The 21,033-nt window shown below is 29.9% G+C and overlaps 3 protein-coding genes across 5 annotated transcripts; 1 reads left to right on the top strand and 2 right to left on the bottom strand.

The window, feature by feature from the left end:
* Positions 1-1,553: 1,553 nt before the first annotated feature.
* Positions 1,554-3,599, bottom strand: LOC108557978 (BUD13 homolog). Of its 2 annotated transcripts, none has more exons than XM_017914733.1 (3): positions 3,474-3,599; positions 1,854-3,412; positions 1,554-1,796 (listed from the first exon to the last, which is right to left on the bottom strand). In XM_017914733.1, the coding sequence occupies exons 1-3, from the start codon at positions 3,578-3,580 to the stop codon at positions 1,624-1,626; spliced, it is 1,839 nt and encodes a 612-aa protein (XP_017770222.1). In that variant the 5' UTR covers positions 3,581-3,599; the 3' UTR covers positions 1,554-1,623. The 2 variants fall into 2 exon arrangements, with proteins under 2 accessions (XP_017770222.1, XP_017770223.1); XM_017914734.1 differs by having other exon boundaries at positions 1,854-3,409.
* A 93-nt stretch (positions 3,600-3,692) lies between these two features.
* On the top strand, positions 3,693-4,572 carry LOC108557980. Its single transcript, XM_017914737.1, has one exon. It carries the CDS (start codon positions 3,822-3,824, stop codon positions 4,500-4,502), a length of 681 nt encoding a protein of 226 aa, XP_017770226.1. The 5' UTR covers positions 3,693-3,821; the 3' UTR covers positions 4,503-4,572.
* A 1,675-nt stretch (positions 4,573-6,247) lies between these two features.
* On the bottom strand, positions 6,248-20,735 carry LOC108557979 (GTP cyclohydrolase 1). 2 transcript variants are annotated; one of them, XM_017914736.1, is made up of 4 exons: positions 20,531-20,735; positions 12,106-12,315; positions 6,584-6,866; positions 6,248-6,511 (listed from the first exon to the last, which is right to left on the bottom strand). In XM_017914736.1, exons 1-4 carry the CDS (start codon positions 20,601-20,603, stop codon positions 6,382-6,384), a joined length of 696 nt encoding a protein of 231 aa, XP_017770225.1. In that variant the 5' UTR covers positions 20,604-20,735; the 3' UTR covers positions 6,248-6,381. The 2 variants fall into 2 exon arrangements, with proteins under 2 accessions (XP_017770225.1, XP_017770224.1); XM_017914735.1 differs by lacking the exon at positions 20,531-20,735 and adding an exon at positions 16,291-16,703.
* Positions 20,736-21,033: the final 298 nt, after the last annotated feature.

Here is a 21,033-nt window from a genome sequence, read left to right as displayed (position 1 = left end):
CGAAATAAATTTAACTTTTTTTAAATTATTTAAATGTTGTTATTCACATCATACTAAAAGTTTGGTCAATTTTGCCACTTTTTGTTCTAATTATAATTGATATACGTAGACTATCGTTTAACCATCTTCTTTGAGATAAAATAAAACTAATTTAAATTCAAATCTATTTTCTAGCATTGTTTTTTGTACTATAATAGAAAGCTCTTTTGTGGAAACTGGCGAAACTGAAGAAAACATTCATAGTTTTCAATATTATTTACATTGAGACAGTTTTCATAATATGTTATACTTTCTTAACAAAATTGTTGGATTTTGAAACTTTTCCTTTCCTATATATTTAAAAAAAAAGGTTTAATTCGTAAAGGCTAATTTAGCTTGGATCCATGATACAAATATAATGTATATTTAGATCTACAGTAACAACTGTATATTTTTTCAAATTCAATGAGTCACTAATCAATTTCTAAAGTTAGTAAACAAATATTTAATAATATTAAAGAAACATTACTGTAGATAAATTTTGACTTATTAAATTAAGTTAACTGAGGATGCATTTCTAAATAATTTATATTTTAAGTTCAAGATTAGTATCTCGCTTGATACCACGTTCTGATTACTGCTTGCTGATTACGAAACGTTCTATTTACATTTGATTTAAGCCTACTTATTTTTAATATTTCGTGTATTGTTGACAACAATTTGTTATTGTCTCCATGTAAATATACAAATAAATGAATTTCAAACGATTTTCATGTCATTTTATTTTTAATGTATCCGAAATCTATTGAAAACTATATGAATCAATATAACTATTGAAATTAAACTCATTAATATGAGATTCTCATCCAGATTGACGATATTGGATTTCTTTAAATAAAAGTTGATACTAAATGATGTTTATTTCTTGATGAAGCTGATGATCTAGCTGACAGTCAGAAAGTTAACTGAAGACCTTGAACTTATGGAGACCGGTCTGAAGGTTCCACGAGGAATCGATTCAAATGAATAAGCCCTACAATACGTAAACAAGGTTATATATTTCAAAATTATTTTTATAAATCGGTTTGAATAGTAAATAGTTGTAATTATAATGTATTTTAATTTTATGCATAAGACTGTCGAAAACTTATTGTTATGTTCGTCCCAAGTCACCGAACAAGGAAACAAGTAGGAATGACGTAATATACACAGCTCCACCCTTTGTACAAAGTACTGAACAAAAGCTAGAAATTAATAAATATGAACTTAACAAATAATTTGAACATAGTTAAGAGATGGTCAATAAGTAATTATATAAATGAAAATAATAAACAATACAAAATAATACAAGAAGTCTTTATTGTTGTTTCTTTCTTGGTGTAAAATATTCAATAAAAATTACAAATACAATAAGAATCATTCAATAATTAGATATAGATAACAACAATAAATATATTTTAAATCAATTATTTTATTTTTAATGTAATATAATTATTATTTTAAATTAAAAATACAATATTTACAAAACTCAATATATATAAAAAAAAAACAACTTATTTATGTTCTAAATGGATCAGTTTAAATCATATTTGCATATCCTATATAAATTTTGGATAAAGAAGAAGCGAAAATTGTAAAATGAATTCACATGTCTTCCATGTTCCACTGTTGCCATTCCTGCCGTTCCGCCCGTCTCGCATTTTGAATCTCAAATAATTTCTTCTCGTATCCATTGGATCGGTCCACGCCATCCCATTTGTGTCCAGGGCGAATGCCAAATCTGTTCGGCATGAAGGAACCCTGGTATTGTGGTTTCGCTGCAACATAAATAATCAAATTATAAAAATGTTTAAATTAACATTAAATTAACTTACAATTGATTCCCAATTTTTCCTCAGTATCCTTCTTTTTTTTCTTCGTGTGCGCCAACATCGGGTCACCTTCACGTTCTTGATCTCTCTTGTACCGTTCCAGGTCTTCGTCGTCGGCGTACCTCGCCATGGGTTTGTTCATTTCGTAAGCATCCTGTTGCAGCTTCTCGTTGTATTCGTCCGTTTGCTTGCAACCTTTACCCCATCTCGCATACTTTTCCTTCACGAGAGCCTCCCTGTTTTCCTTCTCCTGTTTCTCCGCGTTCTCCTCCTCGACGTCCCTTATCTTCCCCGTTTTACGATTCCTCATCACCGTAGGAGCGTTCGCACCAGACACATCTTCTGAAATACTTTTGAAAAGCTCCTCTTCTCGCTTCTTCATCGCCAACGTTTCCTCCGTCAGAAGCTTAGCATTTTGAAGACCGGCATTTTTGCCGTCCAGAGTTTTCGTCATTTTGCACGATTCCGCATCGCTCGCCCATCTGCTTTTCCTACTTGGCTCACTGGATTTCGTTCTTTCAACACTCTTTTCTTTCTTTATAACGATATCATTGTTTTTATCACATCTAAAAGGACTGTTTCTTTCAGCGCGATTTCTTCTCGGTGGGCTGTTATCATGTTTCCGGTAATCAACTTTTCTATTTTTTCTTGAAGAATCGTCTTCTTTATTCCTTCTTGGTGGACTAGCATCTCTTCCTTTATTTCTTCTTGGCGGGCTTTCGTCGTCTCTCTTTCTTCTCGGTGGACTAACATCACCTCCTCTCTTTCTTCTTGGTGGACTGTTATCATCTTTTCTGTTCCTTCTAGGCGGACTGAAATCATCGTTTCTTTGTTTTTCTGTATTTCTAGAACCACCACTATCGTCATTTCTATTCTTTCTTGGCGGACTGGAGTCATTATTTCTGTTTTTCCTAGGCGGACTATTATCTTCATTTTTTATCTTTCTTGGTGAACTATTGACGCCACTCCTATTCCTTCTTAGTGGACTATTGTCATTTCTATTCCTTCTGGGAGGACTATGGTCATCATCATCTTTTCTATGCTTTCTTGGTGGGCTATTATCATTGTATTTATTCCTTCTGGGAGGACTATGGTCATTATCATCATTTTTATGCTTCCTTGGTGGACTATGATCATCATTTCTATTCCTCCTAGGTGGACTATGATCATCATTTCTCTTTTGCTTCCTTGGAGGACTCACATCACCATTTCTACCTGAATTTCGCCTTGGAGGACTGTCATCTTCAGAACCATCATTCTCATTCTTCACACTGTCATACTTAAACTCTCTAATATAATCATTTTCAGGATTCTGCTCTTTTTTAACTCTCGATGGACTGTATTCATCCCCATTACAAGTCTCTGTATCACTGTTAATTTCCTCTTTCACAATTATAACTGGCTTAAAAGTACTGCTTAAGAAGACATCTGTCCTCAGCTCGGCTGGTCTATCATCAATGATTGCAACAATCTGAGGGGCATCCTCAGCTTCCTGCAGATCATCCTGCACAGCCTCAGTGAATATCTGACTATCTAAATCATCGTCTATTATTTTGATCCTACTAAATAAAACAAAAACAAATTACTATGGATCTGATAAATTGAGCATACTGAGAAATTTACCTGCTGGTAACAGCATTGACCTTCTTCCTGCGTTTGCTTTTCTTCTCTTTCTTATCACCCTTGGATAAATACCTCTTCAGATATTCTTTCTGATTAATTTCACTCATTATACTTGTTTCGGGGTAGTTCGCAATTGATTGGTTATGTTTATAAATTGATAGGTTATGTATTTTTACTCTCACACTCAGAGACCTCTATAAATAACAACCCGAATTATAAAGGGAAAATCAATATTTTCTTAATCTGCATCCCTGTTTATAAGGATTGAAGGTCTAGTCTTGTCGTGTACAAATTATAATTAATAGCAAGCAAAACAGTGCACAGCAAGTGTGAATCAAAGTAAGGAAGATGTTGGGCACAGATGTATTCAGCGAGAAGCACGAGAAGATGCTGAATGATTGTTTGGATTCTCTACGTACGAGCAGCAGCTTAGTCAACGAGTACGACGATGATAACGAGGAGGACAACATCGAGAAGATGCAGAACATAACAAAGTCGTTCTGCGACGCAGAAAAGGAGTACGAGATGTCTCAGATCGCACTTGAGCAGACAGCAGAGTACTTTGATAATAAAGAGGGATTGAATACTGTTGATGTCAGAGAGATGTATCTCAAGTATCTGAAGGATGTTGACTCATCAACAAGCTTCACCGAGCATCAGATCTGGAAGGCCATTGAAGGTATCATTGATCCTGGACAGAAGAGCAAAAAACCAGATGACTGCCACGATGACAGTTTGATCTGTACCACTGCATTCACTGTACCAATTGATCCCATATCCAAAAAGGTGGTGATGAATCCATGCGTCAACAGTGTCTGCAAGCACATCTATGAGTTCAGCGTGATCATAAAGTACATCCAGACCAAGAAGAAGGGTAACATCAGATGTCCATACATTGGTTGCACCAATAAACACATACAGGTCAAGCACCTGGAGAAAGATCCTGAATTGGAACTGAAAATCAAGAATTTTCGTCCCTCGACCTCTGATTGTGATTGCAATACCAGTATTACTAATATAAGCATGTAAATGCAGAAATCTTAAATGTTGAATGTTTGATCATTCATTTAAGTAATAAATGCCAAATATTGTTAGATTATATTGACTGTTCAGTTTCATACATTCATGCTTTGTTATTATATTTTTCAAAGGTGAAAAAAAAAGAATATTTATTAAATATGACTATATAATCTATAAATAGTAATATGTAACTTAGAAATAAGAAAATAAAGCGTTTTCTCTCAAATTAAATGTAATGCAACAAAAGTGTATTAAATACAATAAAAAACAATTAAAAAGTAAACCATAGTTTTATTAAATTAATAAAAAATAGGAGGAATTAGTATTGATCAAAGTAGCAAATTTTGACTGAAGAAGTTCTAACATTCAAACATTCCATCAACCAAGAATTTTAGATGAAGATTTGTAAACATTCATTTTTAAAATTCAAATCTTTCTGTTAGAAAAAATTCAATTCTCAAATTATTTTCAAAGAAGAATGTTTCAAGATTAGGATAATGTAGAATGAAACTAGGAAGGACACTGAAATGGAATTAAGAGAAAAGAAAGAGTTAATGAAGATGTGTTACATAAAACTACTTAATAGTAGTAATAATAAACGAAATAAAAAAAAACTAATAATTTAAATGATTTCCTTTAAAATGTTTATATTTATTCTAATTTCGTCCCACAGTTTTACAAGATTGTCACATCAAATACATTATGTTTCAACGCGTTAGCAATAGCAATAATCTTAAGCTGCGAAGCAACGACAATCGTTCCTTCTGTTTATTTTTCTGTTTAGTTTCTTTTTTACACAATAAAATTGAAATGAAGAGTTTTGCGTTGTTGTTGCGGCGGTAATCATATCACAGAGTTGCGACCCAACATAAATATATGTATAAAATATAAATATAAACCGCTTTCAACATTAATATTTTCTATCCAAAAGAACAAACAAAAATTACAAAAAAAAAACACAATTTGATGATGATATTCATCTCGATTTGTGGTCCACGTTCAACTTCCTCATCATATTTTTAAATACATCATTTTATAAAGAATATATATTTATATATTTTTTTATATTTATTTATAAAATAACATCCCTGATTCTTATATGAATAATAATACATTTACAAAATATTGTTTTGCGCTTTTCTTATTTACACTGAATCAAATTAACTAAATGGTGAATTAGTAGAGGGAAAAAGAAAATATTCTAAATACACGAAATAAACATATAAATAATAATAATAATTAAACATAAATATTAAAGACTAATTTACTTAAAGCCAAACAAAAAAGTGCAATTTCTCACGTGCGTGAAGAAAAATTGAAATCCGAAAACGTTTTTTTTTCCTTTCTTGCTCTATTCTAAACTCAAATATCTTACGAATAGTTTAAAATGTTACGTGCATATTATAGTAATAATAAACAATATTTGTAGCTATTTTGTGTGTGTGTTGAGTGGACATTCGGGTTCCGTAAATGAGCGTTTCCAAAGTCTCCGCATGAATTATTCAATCCAATTGGAATGTTAATGATGCGTTTTATATTTTGTTGCAGATTGAAATTTTTAGAATTGTGCAATTGCCGTGCGTTTTTTCGATAAATAATTCATCGGAATTGGTAAATAACTGTTCTTTATAACATTGGAATGCGTTTAGATAATAAGTAACTAGTAAAAATTATATTTACATCGAGCGTCGAAGTATTTACAGACAGCTGCGTCTACGCGTATTCCCTATGGATTCTCTTTTTTTTTGTATATATATATATATATATATAAATAAATTATACACACTTAATACTAAGAATAAAATAATAACCACAACATGTATAACAATAGGCAACAATATAGGAGACGTCGAGAATGATGCGTTTTTTTTTTGGGCCGTGGTTTTATTTACTTGGAGTGGACGAGGTTCAGGAACTCTTCCCTGGTCTTCGGATCGTCCCTGAACACGCCCAGCATCGTCGACGTAACGGTTTTGCTGTTGATCTTCTGCACTCCCCTCATCACCATGCACATGTGTCTGAAAACATTCGAAAATTCAAAATCAATTAACATCTCCCATTTGATTGCATCATCATCGATGAACACTTACACTCCTTCGACGACGACTGCAACGCCCGCCGGTTGAACTGCTTTCGTAACGGCCACCGCGATCTGCTTGGTAAGACGCTCCTGAACTTGAAGACGTCTCGAATATATCTCGACTATGCGAGCCAACTTGCTCAGACCCAAGATCTTTCCGCACGGCAAATAACCGATGGAGACTTTCCCGTAGAACGGCACCAGATGATGTTCGCACATGCTGAACATCTCAATGTCCTTAACGACGACCATCTCGTCGTGATCCTCGTCGAAAATCGCATCGTTGAGGACCTCTGCAATACAAACAATACAATTCTCGTTAATAGAGGATTTCAGTTTGATGCGCGCTGTCATCAGCAATTGTCCACTCTTCTCTTTCTCTTCGTGACACGCTCTAATTGATTGATTTTTAAACAAGAGCACACACACGTGTGTTAATTGCATTTCGTAATTAAATCCAAACAAATTCAAGCATCAATTCATCAATTTCAATTCTATTTCATACATGTAATCCAAAATATATCAATTTTTTTCTCAGTTCAAGTTTAACTTTAAATAAAACAAAATTCATAGTCAGTCCTTTCTTTCAATTCTCGAATTTAACATTAATTTATATAAAGTTAAGCTTGAAATATTTCTTTCGATAATTTTAATTTCGTAATTATCTTAAAAAGTACATCCTTTTAACAATAATTAAACAAACTCTTTCGGTATTTTACATCTAAAATTAATTAACATAAATTTAAATCAAGTGGATGTCAAAAATGAAATATTTTAAAGCTAAAATTTCAAATAATTTAAAGAATTTATAACGTTAAAAGGATTTTCAATGGAAAATAAATTTTCCTTGAATTGTTTTCCAAATAAATTATTCTATTTACGTTATCTCATAGAAGTCATTTTCTGGAAATTTTAATAATTTTATTTTCATATATATTTTTTATATAAATTTACATTTTACGTGAAATATTGTGATTTTTGTAAAAGATTGAAAATTTATATAATTGACACGTGTATGAAAATGTTATTCATGATGATGTCACTTTAGCTTTATGTGAACATGTATAAAATCAAACAAACCAATATAAATTTACACTAAAATTAATGCCAGGCGTGTTATAAACATTTTTTTTTAAGTTCAAACACATCTACAGCAAATATTCAAGTGTTTTTCAATTTATTTATAACTTTTATTAATGAAAATTGTTTAAACATTAACTGTCAATGTGGTTCAATTATTGATCTAATCACAATAATAGCTTTTGTTTTTGAAGTATATAAACGTGATTAACTGTCAGTTACAACGAAAAGTCAGTTGAAGCTGAAATATTGATCGAAACGAGAGGATTAGATTTATGTATGTTCAAAAACTTATGTTACTTGCAAAATTGTACGTGGATGTCTGAAACGGGTAATCTAATTTCGGACAAAGGCCGTTGAATTTGTCAAAGCAGTGCATGTAATTGATGTAGTGATTTCGGATGAAAAGGGAGGGTTATGATGATAAAGTTGTCAGCTGAAAGGCGTCTCTCGAATGTACGGGCTCCGCCCGACATTAATTGGGCTTCGTAATTGGACTAACGGAGAGGAAATTAACTTCTACAATCTAATGGCGTATAGCCCTTCTAGAGTCTGGCAGCTCTTCGAACGTTCAACAGGTTTTAACTAAGTTGATCCACTCTGCTGCACCATTAACAACACTGTTATAAGCAAAAAATCGCAGAAATGCGTAATTATTTATCATAGACTTTATCAAAGCATGATCATCACGATTTCAATCAAAATAATGAAAATTTTTACCTAAATATCAAATTTAATGTGTGAAACAAATGCAGAAATAGAAATATTCACATAGCATACTTTTTATTTAAATTCATATGAAATTTTCAACTTTAAACTTTGTAATCGAAATCTCAAATAAACTAATCAAGTGATAAGTAGAATCGTCTTAATATTGATTATAATAAATTTAATTTTTGTACTGTTTTTTAAAGGTCTAATTATCAATTAACAAATATTATTAAAAATAATAAACAAACTGGTTAAATATTTATACTTACTATTTGGTAAACAAATAGATATAAACAATTAACAAACATTAAGTCAAACAAAACACAATAAGAAATGAAGATATTAATTATGAAAATAACAAGTAAAAATTTGATTTCTAATTTAATAATTCTTATTATAATTAATTTTAAATTAAATTTATTTTTAATTATATATATTTCTTTTACTTATAAACTTGTAAATATCGAAACATAACACGCAAACTTTTAGATAAAATTTTTTTTTTTGTAATAATAACTTTTTTCCTAAAAATTCAGATTATAGTTTTCGATAATTTGCTCTTTTCATATGATTAATATATAAATCTGAAATTCAGAGATTTTTTTTTGGTATCGTTATTTTATTCGGTCGATACTGAAGGAATGAATGAATCGCAGCGTGCTATGTTTTAAGTTGACTGCTGTAGATTGTCTTCTCGTATCGGGCGAGCTTAGATAAATGTGCCGTTTCCTAGGTAACCGCGCCCTAAGGATACGGATAATTTCTGATGCAGGAAGCCGTACTCTCCTTGGAACGATAAAACTACTGAACGTCACTTCAGAATTAATACACAATACATTTATTGTTCGCTTCGCATCGGAGGAAACAAACAAAAATCTATATTGATAATTAATGATGATGATGGTTAAGGTTTCACTCTAATACCCGGCACATGCACCATAATTCCGATACAAGTAAAAACGATAAAATAAAAATCATGTTCACTTCATTCATTCTTTCTCTCTTAATCTCTCTTTCTCACTCACTCACGCATAAAATATATATTTTTTTCTCTTTTTCTCTTACACACTAAATCGCTATCCAAGGGATATAAGAGAAAAGCTCTGAAAGCTTAAAAGCAATTTATCATAGACTCACGTACGAACAAGAAAAAAAAAGATAGAGAGAGAAAGAATAAAATAAAAGATTGCAAGAAGACGAAAGAGAGAGAGAGGAGGACGAAATGTATCAATATTATCCGGCTCCGAAAAGATCCACTCAGCAATAATTGAATACAGCGCGTCGAATTACCGATTCGAGGAATCCCCGCAGGACGAATTATCGTTCCCATTCAACGGATCTCCTCTTTTCTATTTTCTTTACAGATGATAATAATCCTATAAATTGAGGTAACATCATTTTTTTATAGTGGATTCTAAGCGTAGAGTTTAATTACATTGAATGAATGAACAAGAGAAAGAGAGAGAAACCGTTTTTTTTTTTGTTGGAATAGCTAAATTGTTCTCTGCAGATATTGCACAAAGCATGAATAATGGAAGGGCTTTTAACGGTAGAGGAAATAGAAGAAAAAAAAAGTGAAGAGACGAAGAGTCCCTTATCCTTTTGCTCGAATGCTTGACCACGAACGAGTGCTCTCAGCGGGAAATCGCGCATTCAAATTACAATTTCATTTTATACAGTTTCTTCCACTTTTATTTAGTGGGTATTTCCCCACTTCGCTATATATAAAAGAAAGCAATTATCCAAGTGCAAGTAACTGAACAATACATTTAATTGGTTTAACACTTGGGTTTAATTCTTTCAATTGTAATTCATACCTGCAATATATTACAATCATTAGAACCTAATTATTATTCAAAATTGCTTTAATTGGATTTTTTTTTAATATTATTGTTTTCTAATTTGCATTACTTTACTATTCTTTTTAATTTTCTAATTTTAATCTATAAATATAAAATATATTCATTTTTATTATTTTACATATTTTAATTAATTTACAATAATAATCAATAACAAATTTTTCGATATTTTAATTCAATTTATTCTTCACTTTTTTTTTAATAATTTGTTTCTCCAAAATTATTCATAAATTAAATGTTTTCTTTTTAAGTTTTAGATATTTTTTGGTATACAATAAGAATCAGAACATTATTTCAAATACAAACGTTTTCTGTTTACAAACAAATTGACATATTCTAAGAAACGAGCAAATACTTGAGAATTCGTGATTTCGCCTTATAATTCATGTAGTAAAACAAAACTTTTATGTTTAGATTTATTTTACTCTGTTTTGTTATAATAATGGAGTTACGTAACCCTGGCTACATAATATAAATATATTGGAACAGTGGAACCTAGCTTAACGAGCACCTCGTATAACAAGCATTTCGCTTAACGATCAAAATGAATTATAAGAAAAATGACTCGCTTAACGAGCGACGTTACGCATAACGAATGACGATGAGAACAGAAGTCTCGGATATATATTATTTGTTTTTTATAAATATGTTTAACTATACTAGTAAAAATATGAAAATTTTGGAACGAATTAAACTCGTTAAGCGAGGTTTCACTGCATATAGAAAATAATTTGGTTTAATCATAATCAATTTTAGGATTTTATAATGAATTTATAATATCAATGTTATAATTTCACGGTTAACAGTCTTACCTTCTAAATTCTGAAGGAACGTCTTTTTTTTAAATGAATTTTCTGAGAATTTCGATACTATTTTAATATTTTTTTAAAATATACGCGCGATATTTTGACGTTTTAAGAAAATGACATTGTAACCATGGTTAAATAATATAACATTTTATAGATAATAAATCTAGTAATTACGTAGTTAAAAAAAATGAATAATCTTATATTGTTTATTGTAACTAGGGTTGCTGAACCGGAAATTCCCGCAACTTATTTCTGGAAAATTTTGGAAAAATATATAGTTTTAATACCCGGGAATCGTTCGGGACACGAGAAATTTTAAAATTGAAAATAGCTCTAAAAATATCTAATGATAACTTTGAAACATTTTCATGCAATATCGAGAACTTTAAATTTTTTTTCCTTAGCAGGAAATTTTGCTAAAAAATTAAGATTTTCAGACGAGTCCTGAAATAAAATAAAAATTTCAATATGTATGTACTTATAATACATTATTATGTTATTTATCTATTTAATAAACATTTAGTTTACTATTTGTTATATTGCCAGTTTTCTTTGTATTTCGTGCATTGATTATAAAATAATGTATTTCATTTATATTCATTTTTTACATTTTTTTATATTTCTCGAGTCCCAAGAATTCCCGGGAATGCCTTAAACCGTTGTCTCTTATCTCGGGAATAAAACATCGCATAAATTGTAACAATGGTTATATGACATTAATTTTAATAGATAATATATTTTAGAAAAAAAATCATTTTAATATTGTAATACTTTCAGTATACGAGATGTTCTGATGTTATAATAATATTGTAACCATGGTTATGTAAAGAAATTCCAATTTTGCATTATTTTTAGCATACGCGATGTCCTGTAGCTATATAACAAGGTGACATTGTAACCATGGTTATTTAATGTGAGGAAATATATTGAATATTCAAATTGAGAATTTTATAATTAGTTTCTAATCAGCGTTTCAAAGCGTTCCGAGTTTCACCTTTGAACGTTATAATATCACGGTCACAAGCATCCGTAGTAGCAGTAGCATTAGCAGCAGTAGCACTAGATGGTCTTACCTTCTAAACTCTGGTCGTAACCTTTGGTGAAGAACAGCATGGCTTTGGCCGCTCTTTCCGGCGTCTTGAGGAGACCTTGCCTCTCCGGATTCTCGCCCAAGGAGCCCAAGAGCAGCTTGTACGACCTGGACATCTCCGGAAGCATCGCTTCCCTCGTCGGCGGCCTGTGGTCCAGCTCTAGATCATGATGGAACGTGCACTTTTCGTGACCTGAAAAATTAAGAACATGAATCATTATTATCGCATCGTTGGACTGTGAAATCTCCAATTTCGCGAAGCGCCCGAGCCAAGCAAATGCGGTTTATTATTGGATCCATCGATTTATTATACAAGATTTTTACCCGACTCTCTCAAGTGTACATTTATATTATATATATATAAGTGTGTGTGTCCATGAAATTTTCCAAAGTAGACACTTTCTATTTTATTGCATAAATTACGGCTAACGCATATTTTATCACTGTATAAGACCATTTTGTTACTCTATGTAGTTCCATTACCTTGATCCACTCTTATACAGATATTTATTTAAGAATGCGCGTGTCTCTCCTCCAGCAACACATCTACCACATCTTGTTATTTATTTTTTTTTTAATTTAAATTTACTTTGAATCATTTTCACCTACCTTTTCTTCTATTTTTTTTTATAACTAAACAATTTGTATTATTTTTACGTTTTTTTGCTATTGTTTGAGACGCGCTGAAAAGTGAATTATTACTGAGCAGTTAGCAACTGCAGTCTCCGGTTTATATCCACTCCCGGACAATTGCATCATACCGATCGATGCAATCTTAATTGTTGATTGCACTATCATTTTTGCGGAACTTTCTATAAAATCGCATCGTAACTAATACAGATGGCATTTCAATGTTAAGCGGCAGCAGCCTTAGAATGTCCCATTGTTCACAGCTTCACTTCGTTTCATCTTGACTCTTTTTTTTTTTTTTCGCTATTCATGTAAACTTTAGCAAAAACGTGACTTTACAAAAAAATTACCACTGCAAATCAGCAATGAAATGTAAGTTTATACATTTAACAAAAACACTTTTAAGTAATTACATTTTATATACGTGTTTTTTTTTCTATTTTATATAAAATCTAATTGTTTTGTTGTTTGTACAGATAAAAATCAATAATTTATAGAAATTCAAGTTGAAAAACACATCATTTTCCATCTCAAATGTAATAAAACTGAATTTTTATTTGCCTAAAAAATCATTAAAATTGCTGGTATTTGTTGATGATATTCAACTAAAACAACAACTAATTAATAACAAAATATAAAAAATAATTGGTTCAAATAAGTATATTTTCTTATCCATGTTTTTTTATCATAATTATTATGTTTTGTATTTCTCCTTATTTGTTTATTTACGTCAAAATCAATAATTAATAGAAATACGTTTTGTATTTTCATGTTGACAAAACTAATAATTTTTCATCTTAAATTGTAATCAAATTTATGTAAACTGAAACAAATTGTGATGAACTATATAAAAGAAAATTTACTTATTAATTTATAATTTTTGAATGTTTTTTATGATACAAATTATGAATAAATGTTAAAAGAAATTTGAATTTCCTTGTCTACAATTATTAAAAAAATACGCTTTTTCTAAGTGAGATTAAAATACATTCAAATTAAAAATATTATATAATGATTATTACATATTAATCGAATTTGTCAGGAAAGAAAGACATATTCTCAGTGAAACTAAATGCACGAATCGATTTGATTTACTAATTAGATATGCACGTCGTCTAGAGATTCGAAGAAACTCGAAGTGAAAATGAACGTTTTCTTTAATGCTTTTCTTCATTCGAACAAAGAGAGTCCCAACATTTTGAAGCATTTTCTCAAACCCATTTCGTTTGCTTCGCAAATATTCGAAAATCTGGGTCAACAGGAAATCGACTGATTCCAATCACACAACATGCTACTACTACTACCTAAATTACATTACACATTACATATATGTATGTCTTTTTTTAAATCTACATATCTTATTATAAACATAATAAGATTTAATATGATGGAAGCAAACTATTCAATTTTGTGAACGTTTTTAATTTGCTCTTATGAAGACCTTTTGTGTAATTTCAATTATTTACTTTATTTGATAATAAAACATAAAAAATTGAAATTTCTGAATATGATAAAATCCTGTAATGTAATTCAGTTTAAATATCAAAAAAATCGTTCTTTAATAAATAATATTTTTAACCTTGAATTTTCAACAATATTCAATAACACTTTAATAATTGAATAATACTTATTAGATAATCATATACACACTACAGGAAATTTACATGTGAATTGATATTTAATTGTGATTCGTATTGTTGGTGATTATTGGTAAATAAAAAGAGTCTTAAAACATTGTATAAGAATCGAGTATTAAAAAAAACTGTTAATAATTGTTGGTTACGACCTTACATCACTAACATTACGTTTTCTCGTATTTATTCTCACCGAACTTCTTAAAATTTGACATGAATTTGTCGTTAGATTCAGGAAATTTACATGTGAATACATGAGATATTTAATTGTGATTCGTATTGCTGGTGGTTATTGGTAAATAAAAAGAGTCTGAAAACATTGTATAAGAATCGAGTATAAAAAAAAACTGTTAATAATTATTGGATACGACCTTACATCACTAACATAACGTTTTCTCGTATCCATTCTCACTGAACTTCTTGAAATTTGACATGAAATTGACTTTAGATTCAGAAAATTTACATGTGAATTGATATTTAATTATGATTCGTATTGTTGGTTATTATTGGTAAATAAAAATAGTCTGAAAACATTATATAAGAATCGAGTATTAAAAAAAACTGTTAATAATTGTTGGTTACGACCTTACATCACTAAAATCTATTCTGTCAAATCTTCTTGAAACTTGACATGAAATTGACGTTAGACTTTATCAAATTGACAAACAACTTTTGTTTTTTTTTTTCAAAAACATATGAAATAACGCCTACTTAGCGAACATCATATATTAATTTATAACGTAATTATGTAATAAGTCTTTTGATTCTTCAATGAATAATGTTTAAAATGTAGTAAATTTCTTATTACTATTGGAACATTTACATTGAAGATGATCCAAAACTGTACTTTGTGTTTGTTCTAAAATTTTATTAATTTATCTGAATATTAAACCAATCAATTAAATATTGTAATGTAACTTTTTCAGTAAATATTAATGAATGTAGAAAATTGTATTAGTAAATTTGATATTCTGAAATTTATATTTATTCAAATGAAAATTTCAATGTAAATTAATGCTTAATTCTATTACTTCTTGCTTCAATATAATTGTATTTCTTTTAACACTTAATGGTTAAATAAATGTATATATTTATATATAAAATATCATATAATAACATTTATAAATGGATTTTTTGATGATTTTTTTAATTGATAAAAATAGATAAGATTATGAAAATATATCTATTTTTTGAGTTATTATTAAGTCTCAATATTCAGACATAATATAATAATTAAAAAAAGATGTTTCCAACAACAATTTCTGACAATTATTATTAGATTTATACTAAAGAAATTTACATGTAATTGCATTTTATGCTGTTGTTAATTATTGGTAAATAAAAACGATAAGATTCAGAACAAAATGCAATAAATATAGAGGAAAATATATAAAATTTTGTAAAAAATAAATAATATAATTTGAGTTTTTATTACTGCTTCAATATTCAAAGATTAATATAATAATTTTAATAAAAAAGTTGATGTTTCCAACAACAACTTCTTACAATTATTAATAGATTTATACTAAAGAAATTTACATGTAATTGCATTTCGTGCTGTTGTTCGTGTTATTGGTAAAAAAAAATATAAAATTAAGAAGAAAATGCATTTATTTTTTGAGGAAAATCTGAGTTGTATAACTTTGTTTATATAAAAGAAATAAATAATATTTCCGACTATTATTGTTGTTAGATAATCATTTGCGTCAAAAAGAAATTTACATACGAATTGATTTATAATTCGCGTTGTTGGTAAACAAAACAGATTATCCTATTGTTTGAGGAAATAACGAGAAACCGCTAATAATCAATTAATTGCACGTAAATTATCCATGGTTTTTGCTGTTTTTGTTGTTGTTGTTGTTGCATTCAATATAAATGATTTTTGTTTCAAATTTCTATACCTGGAGTAGTGGAGGATCTAGGTGTTTTCGGCGTTCCGGGCACCTCGACGTCCTCATAATTCTCGGACCAACTTCTGGCCAAAAGCGGACCCGGTTTCTTCGACTTAACAACACCGTTTTCCCGATTCGACGATGCGCTGTTCTCCATACTTCAAGTTAATATATTTATTTTTTTATGGATTTAAAGGTAAATCTGTTGCTGTTGCTGCTTCGCACTCTCCTCTCTGTCTGTGTCTGCGGCTCTCCCAAAACAGTTCTCGCACATTCACCGAACGCAGACTACTGACTTGCTTTCAGTCCGCAACAGGAGTTTTATACGTCGATCGTGTGCCTCCTGCTTCTTGCACTCCTGGCTTCCTCCGAAACCCAAAAAAAAAATCAACCGCTTTCCACCACCAGCAACATTAATTTCCACCTCTTCCACCTTTATTATTTATAACAAACAAATCTGTGTTATATTCATTGATTTACCGTAACGCATTTTTAATTGCATTCAAATAATTAAATGGACATCAAACTTCAATGACGCATTCGCAACCTCCGTATTTTCCATCGTTAAAGCCCACCGCTGCAGACTTTCGATCCACTTATCCAATCGAGTAATTATTTCCTTCTTCGGCAGGGAATTCCCTTCTCGCTTTGTATAATTGAATAATAACAATACAAAATAAATAAATAAATAAACGAGAGTTCTTTTCCTATAGTAAAACGTGAATTGGACGTGATTCCCCAACGATTTACCAACTCCAAGAATTGTAACACTTCTGGTTTTTTCCCAACTCTATTTCTTTCTTTCTTTCCCTCGAATTCTTAAGGCCTTTCTGCATATTCGAAATTGTTTCCGTAGAATTCGACACAAAGGAATCCATACACACACACACACATTTACTGCGATCGTTTTGTTATCAACGAAACGATGAAAATATAATTGATGGAGGAGAAACCTTACTAATTAATTGATTGATCGATTTATTAGCGCATTGAATGGCATGGAGAAAGAATAACGTAATAAAAAGAAGAAACAGAAAGGTAATTCAACAAGTGCCTTGAAACCTTGAAACTAATAACCGCGTTGTATCAATATATTCACAATAATTATAAACTCGGAGCTCTTGTAACATTCTAAAGTGTCGTTAGATAAGAATACGAGTAAATTGCGGACGACCTCTTGCATCAATGTTAGGAACAAGCCTTACTTACTTACGCACGCATGTATATATCTATATATTTCTTTATTTCATTCCTTCATTTCGTATCTTGGAATAATGCGACGTAATTAGTTCAGCACTTTGAAGTGCTGCTGCTTTCAAGAACAATTTCCGACTCGGGCTTCCTACCAATTTCCTAACCGCTCCCTGAGGAGAGTTAAAATTGCTACCGGAAAGTGCGGACAAAAGAAAAGACGAGAGAATGAGAGAGAGAAAAAGATTTAGTGAGAAGTTCTTTCTTTTGCTGTGTGTAGATGGATTCAGATTTTTACTCATTTTTTTTTCTATATATAACTTGCAGATCGTAAATGTTCATAGCTTCTGCATAAAGAATTTATTGGTAATATCCCAAGGCGCGACCGGAATGGACCTCCTCTACTGCTGAGGTATAAATCGCACTTTAAACGTTGTATTATGTTCGGATTTGAGAGAGCATTTTATATATTATATATATTTCACATTACTATCAAATCCGTTTCATAACTCGAACTACACTTAACATTCATGTGACAACAGCCATTACTTTTGTTTAACCCAAATCTATATAACTTCATTACTCACTAAATACTATTCAGTTTAGTAAAGTAAAGTAATCCAAACAGTATTAATTATAATTTGTAAAATATTATGATAAATGCTGTAATACATCTTGAATTTTGTTAACTAATTTAGAAAAGTTATATAACATTTGTAATGTACGAATTGTCAATGTCAAATGTCAAAAAAATAATAATTGTCACTTAAATATAACAATCAATTACAAGATTTGTTTGACGTGTCAAATTAATTTTGTTATAGAAAACAAATCATTAAATCTAAATATACTTAAGTTATGCAATATTATTGAAATTTTTAAACCGTTTATGAAAATATAATGGAAATGTCATATTTATATTGTGACATTTTTTATTATAATACAATTTTTATTATTAATTAATTGTTTTTATATTGATTTGTAAAATTTAGTATAATTACTGCAATTAATCAATGTATAAAATCAATAAAAAAAAATCAGTCTACTTTCTATCAATACTGAAGTACTATTATATTTCGATCACCAATTCAAATATTATCCACAACACTTCATGCTTTACTTTTGTTAATTAACTAAATTATTATTTATTAAACTAGTATTTAAATTCCAATTAAAATCGGAGTTACTGGATACTTAACGTCAGATTAAAAACATTCACAGTCTTCTTGATTGTTCTTAAATTTATATACAATTTAATATAAATTGTGCAATTGTTTTAATTTAATGATCACATACTATTATATTTCGATCACCAATTCAAGTACTATCAACAACACATCATGCTTAACTTTTCTTAGGTAACTAAACACTTTTTCTTTAAACTTTTAGTATTTAAGCCAAGTATCACCAGAACTATTGGACACTTAACGTCAGATTAAAAACATTCACAGTCACAGCAATTGTTTTAATTCAACAATCACATGTAATACTATTATATTTCGATCACCAATTCAACAACACTTCATGCTTAACTTTTGTTATATAACTAAATACTTTTTCTTAAACTGTACTATTTAACCCAAGTAACAAAGGAACTACTGGATACTTAACGTCAGATTAAAAACATTCACAGTCTTATTGATTATTCTTAAATGTATATACAATTTTATATAAATCGAGCAATTGTTTTAATTTAACGATCACATGTAATACTATTATATTTCGATCACCAATTCAACAACACTTGATGCTTAACTTTTGTTAAGTACCTAAATATTTTTCCTTAAAACTGTAGTATTTAACCCAAGTAACAAAGAAGCTACTGGACACTTAACGTCAGATTAAAAACATTCACAGCCTTCTTTATTATTCTTAAATTTATATACAATTTTATATAAATCGTTATATTTAACGATCATATGTAATACTATTATATTTCGATCACCAATTCAACAACACTTCTTGCTTAACTTTTGTTAAGTAACTAAATACTTTTTCTTAAAACTGTACTATTTAACGCAAGTAACAAAGGAACTACTGGATTACTTAACGTCAGATTAAAAACATTCACAGTCTTATTGATTATTCTTAAATTTATATACAATTTTTATATAACTCGTGCAATTATTTCAACATGTAACATTGTTAATCGTTAATTTGTGAATAAGTGTGTTTGTAGATGAGAAAATTTGATTCGATGCATGAGCAAAGCAAATAGATCGTTGCGTAATGAAAGATGATGAGTTATAATAAATAGCGTTATCAAACACTCCGACACGCGAAGAATTATTCGCAATAGAGAAATAATTTTCGTAATAAAAACGAAAACAAACAAAAAACTGTTATTTTTTGTAATAAAAAAGGTCAAATTTATATATAATTTAAAGGAGATTTACAACATTTTTCCAATGAAATGCAAGTTTAAGAATCAAATCAAGTATGTGCAGTTGTAATAGAAGCGATTCTCAACATTTTTGTCACACGATCCAACATATTTCGTTGTAATTATACTGCGACTCAATTGTTTATGTTTTATTTTGATGTTTTGACGTAAGGTGACAGCTGTCAAAGTGAAATTGATTTAATCAGTAAAAAGATGAAATAACACAAGAAAAATTATTCCACATATGGATTAATAATTTAGTTGTTTAATTAAATGAAGATTTGCATAGTTAAAGCATAATTATAACGATATTAAATCATCAAATAATTAAGTTTCATCATTATCATTAAGTTTAAATGCTTAAAAAGATGTAATATCAAAGAATGAGAAAATCTTCGTAATGAAATTGTGTTATTATTATACTTGTTTAATGAAGAAGAATGATCAAAGTTGTAATAATTAACAAAAGATTTGCAATATCTTTCAAATGAAAAGGATTAAATCAAATACGTATTAAACATGTTTATTACGTTTCCGCTCGGGAGGATACACAAAACAAGCTATAATTACCATAACTAGATATTGATTATGCAGCAAATAAAGATTGTTACAGTTCTCACTTTTGTTTGAAGCAATGAAAAAAAAACACACTTTCATGATTTCGGTAGTACTCACTTTTGCAGCAATTATTGATGGCGACGATCTCCTTCTCACCGTTATTGATTCCATTCTTCATCGTTTCCTTCATGACTGCAGTTTCGGATTGAAATGAAAGCTGTTGCTTGATTATTGCGCGTATCGACGACGACGACGATGGAAGAGCGTTCGAAATTGTTAGAGTTTTTAGTGATTACTGACCCCGTGGATAAAGTATATCGTGTATTTTATTAGGTTCATTCGGGTGACGTCGAATAGCATTGAATCGCTCTCTCCCCACACACACTCACACTTCGCCGTTTCCACACTTCTTGATATCATTATTATTGTTGTTGTTGTTATTATTATGAATACCCTTGCCATTGATATTATTACTCACTTTTACTTCGAACGACGTCCGGCAAGCAAGAAAAGAGAATTACAGAAAGAAAAAATAACCCTCTCCGATTTCCATTAATTTTACGCATCGTTTACAACCATTGTTTTGTTTGCAAGGACAACGGTGGCAACAGTCTTGAGCT

This window comes from Nicrophorus vespilloides, unplaced genomic scaffold (assembly GCF_001412225.1).
Source record: "Nicrophorus vespilloides isolate i.1.1-1 unplaced genomic scaffold, Nicve_v1.0, whole genome shotgun sequence".
Classification (NCBI taxonomy): domain Eukaryota; kingdom Metazoa; phylum Arthropoda; class Insecta; order Coleoptera; family Silphidae; genus Nicrophorus; species Nicrophorus vespilloides.
Note: the sequence above shows the minus strand (reverse complement) of the source record. Positions and strands in the feature narration are given on the sequence as shown.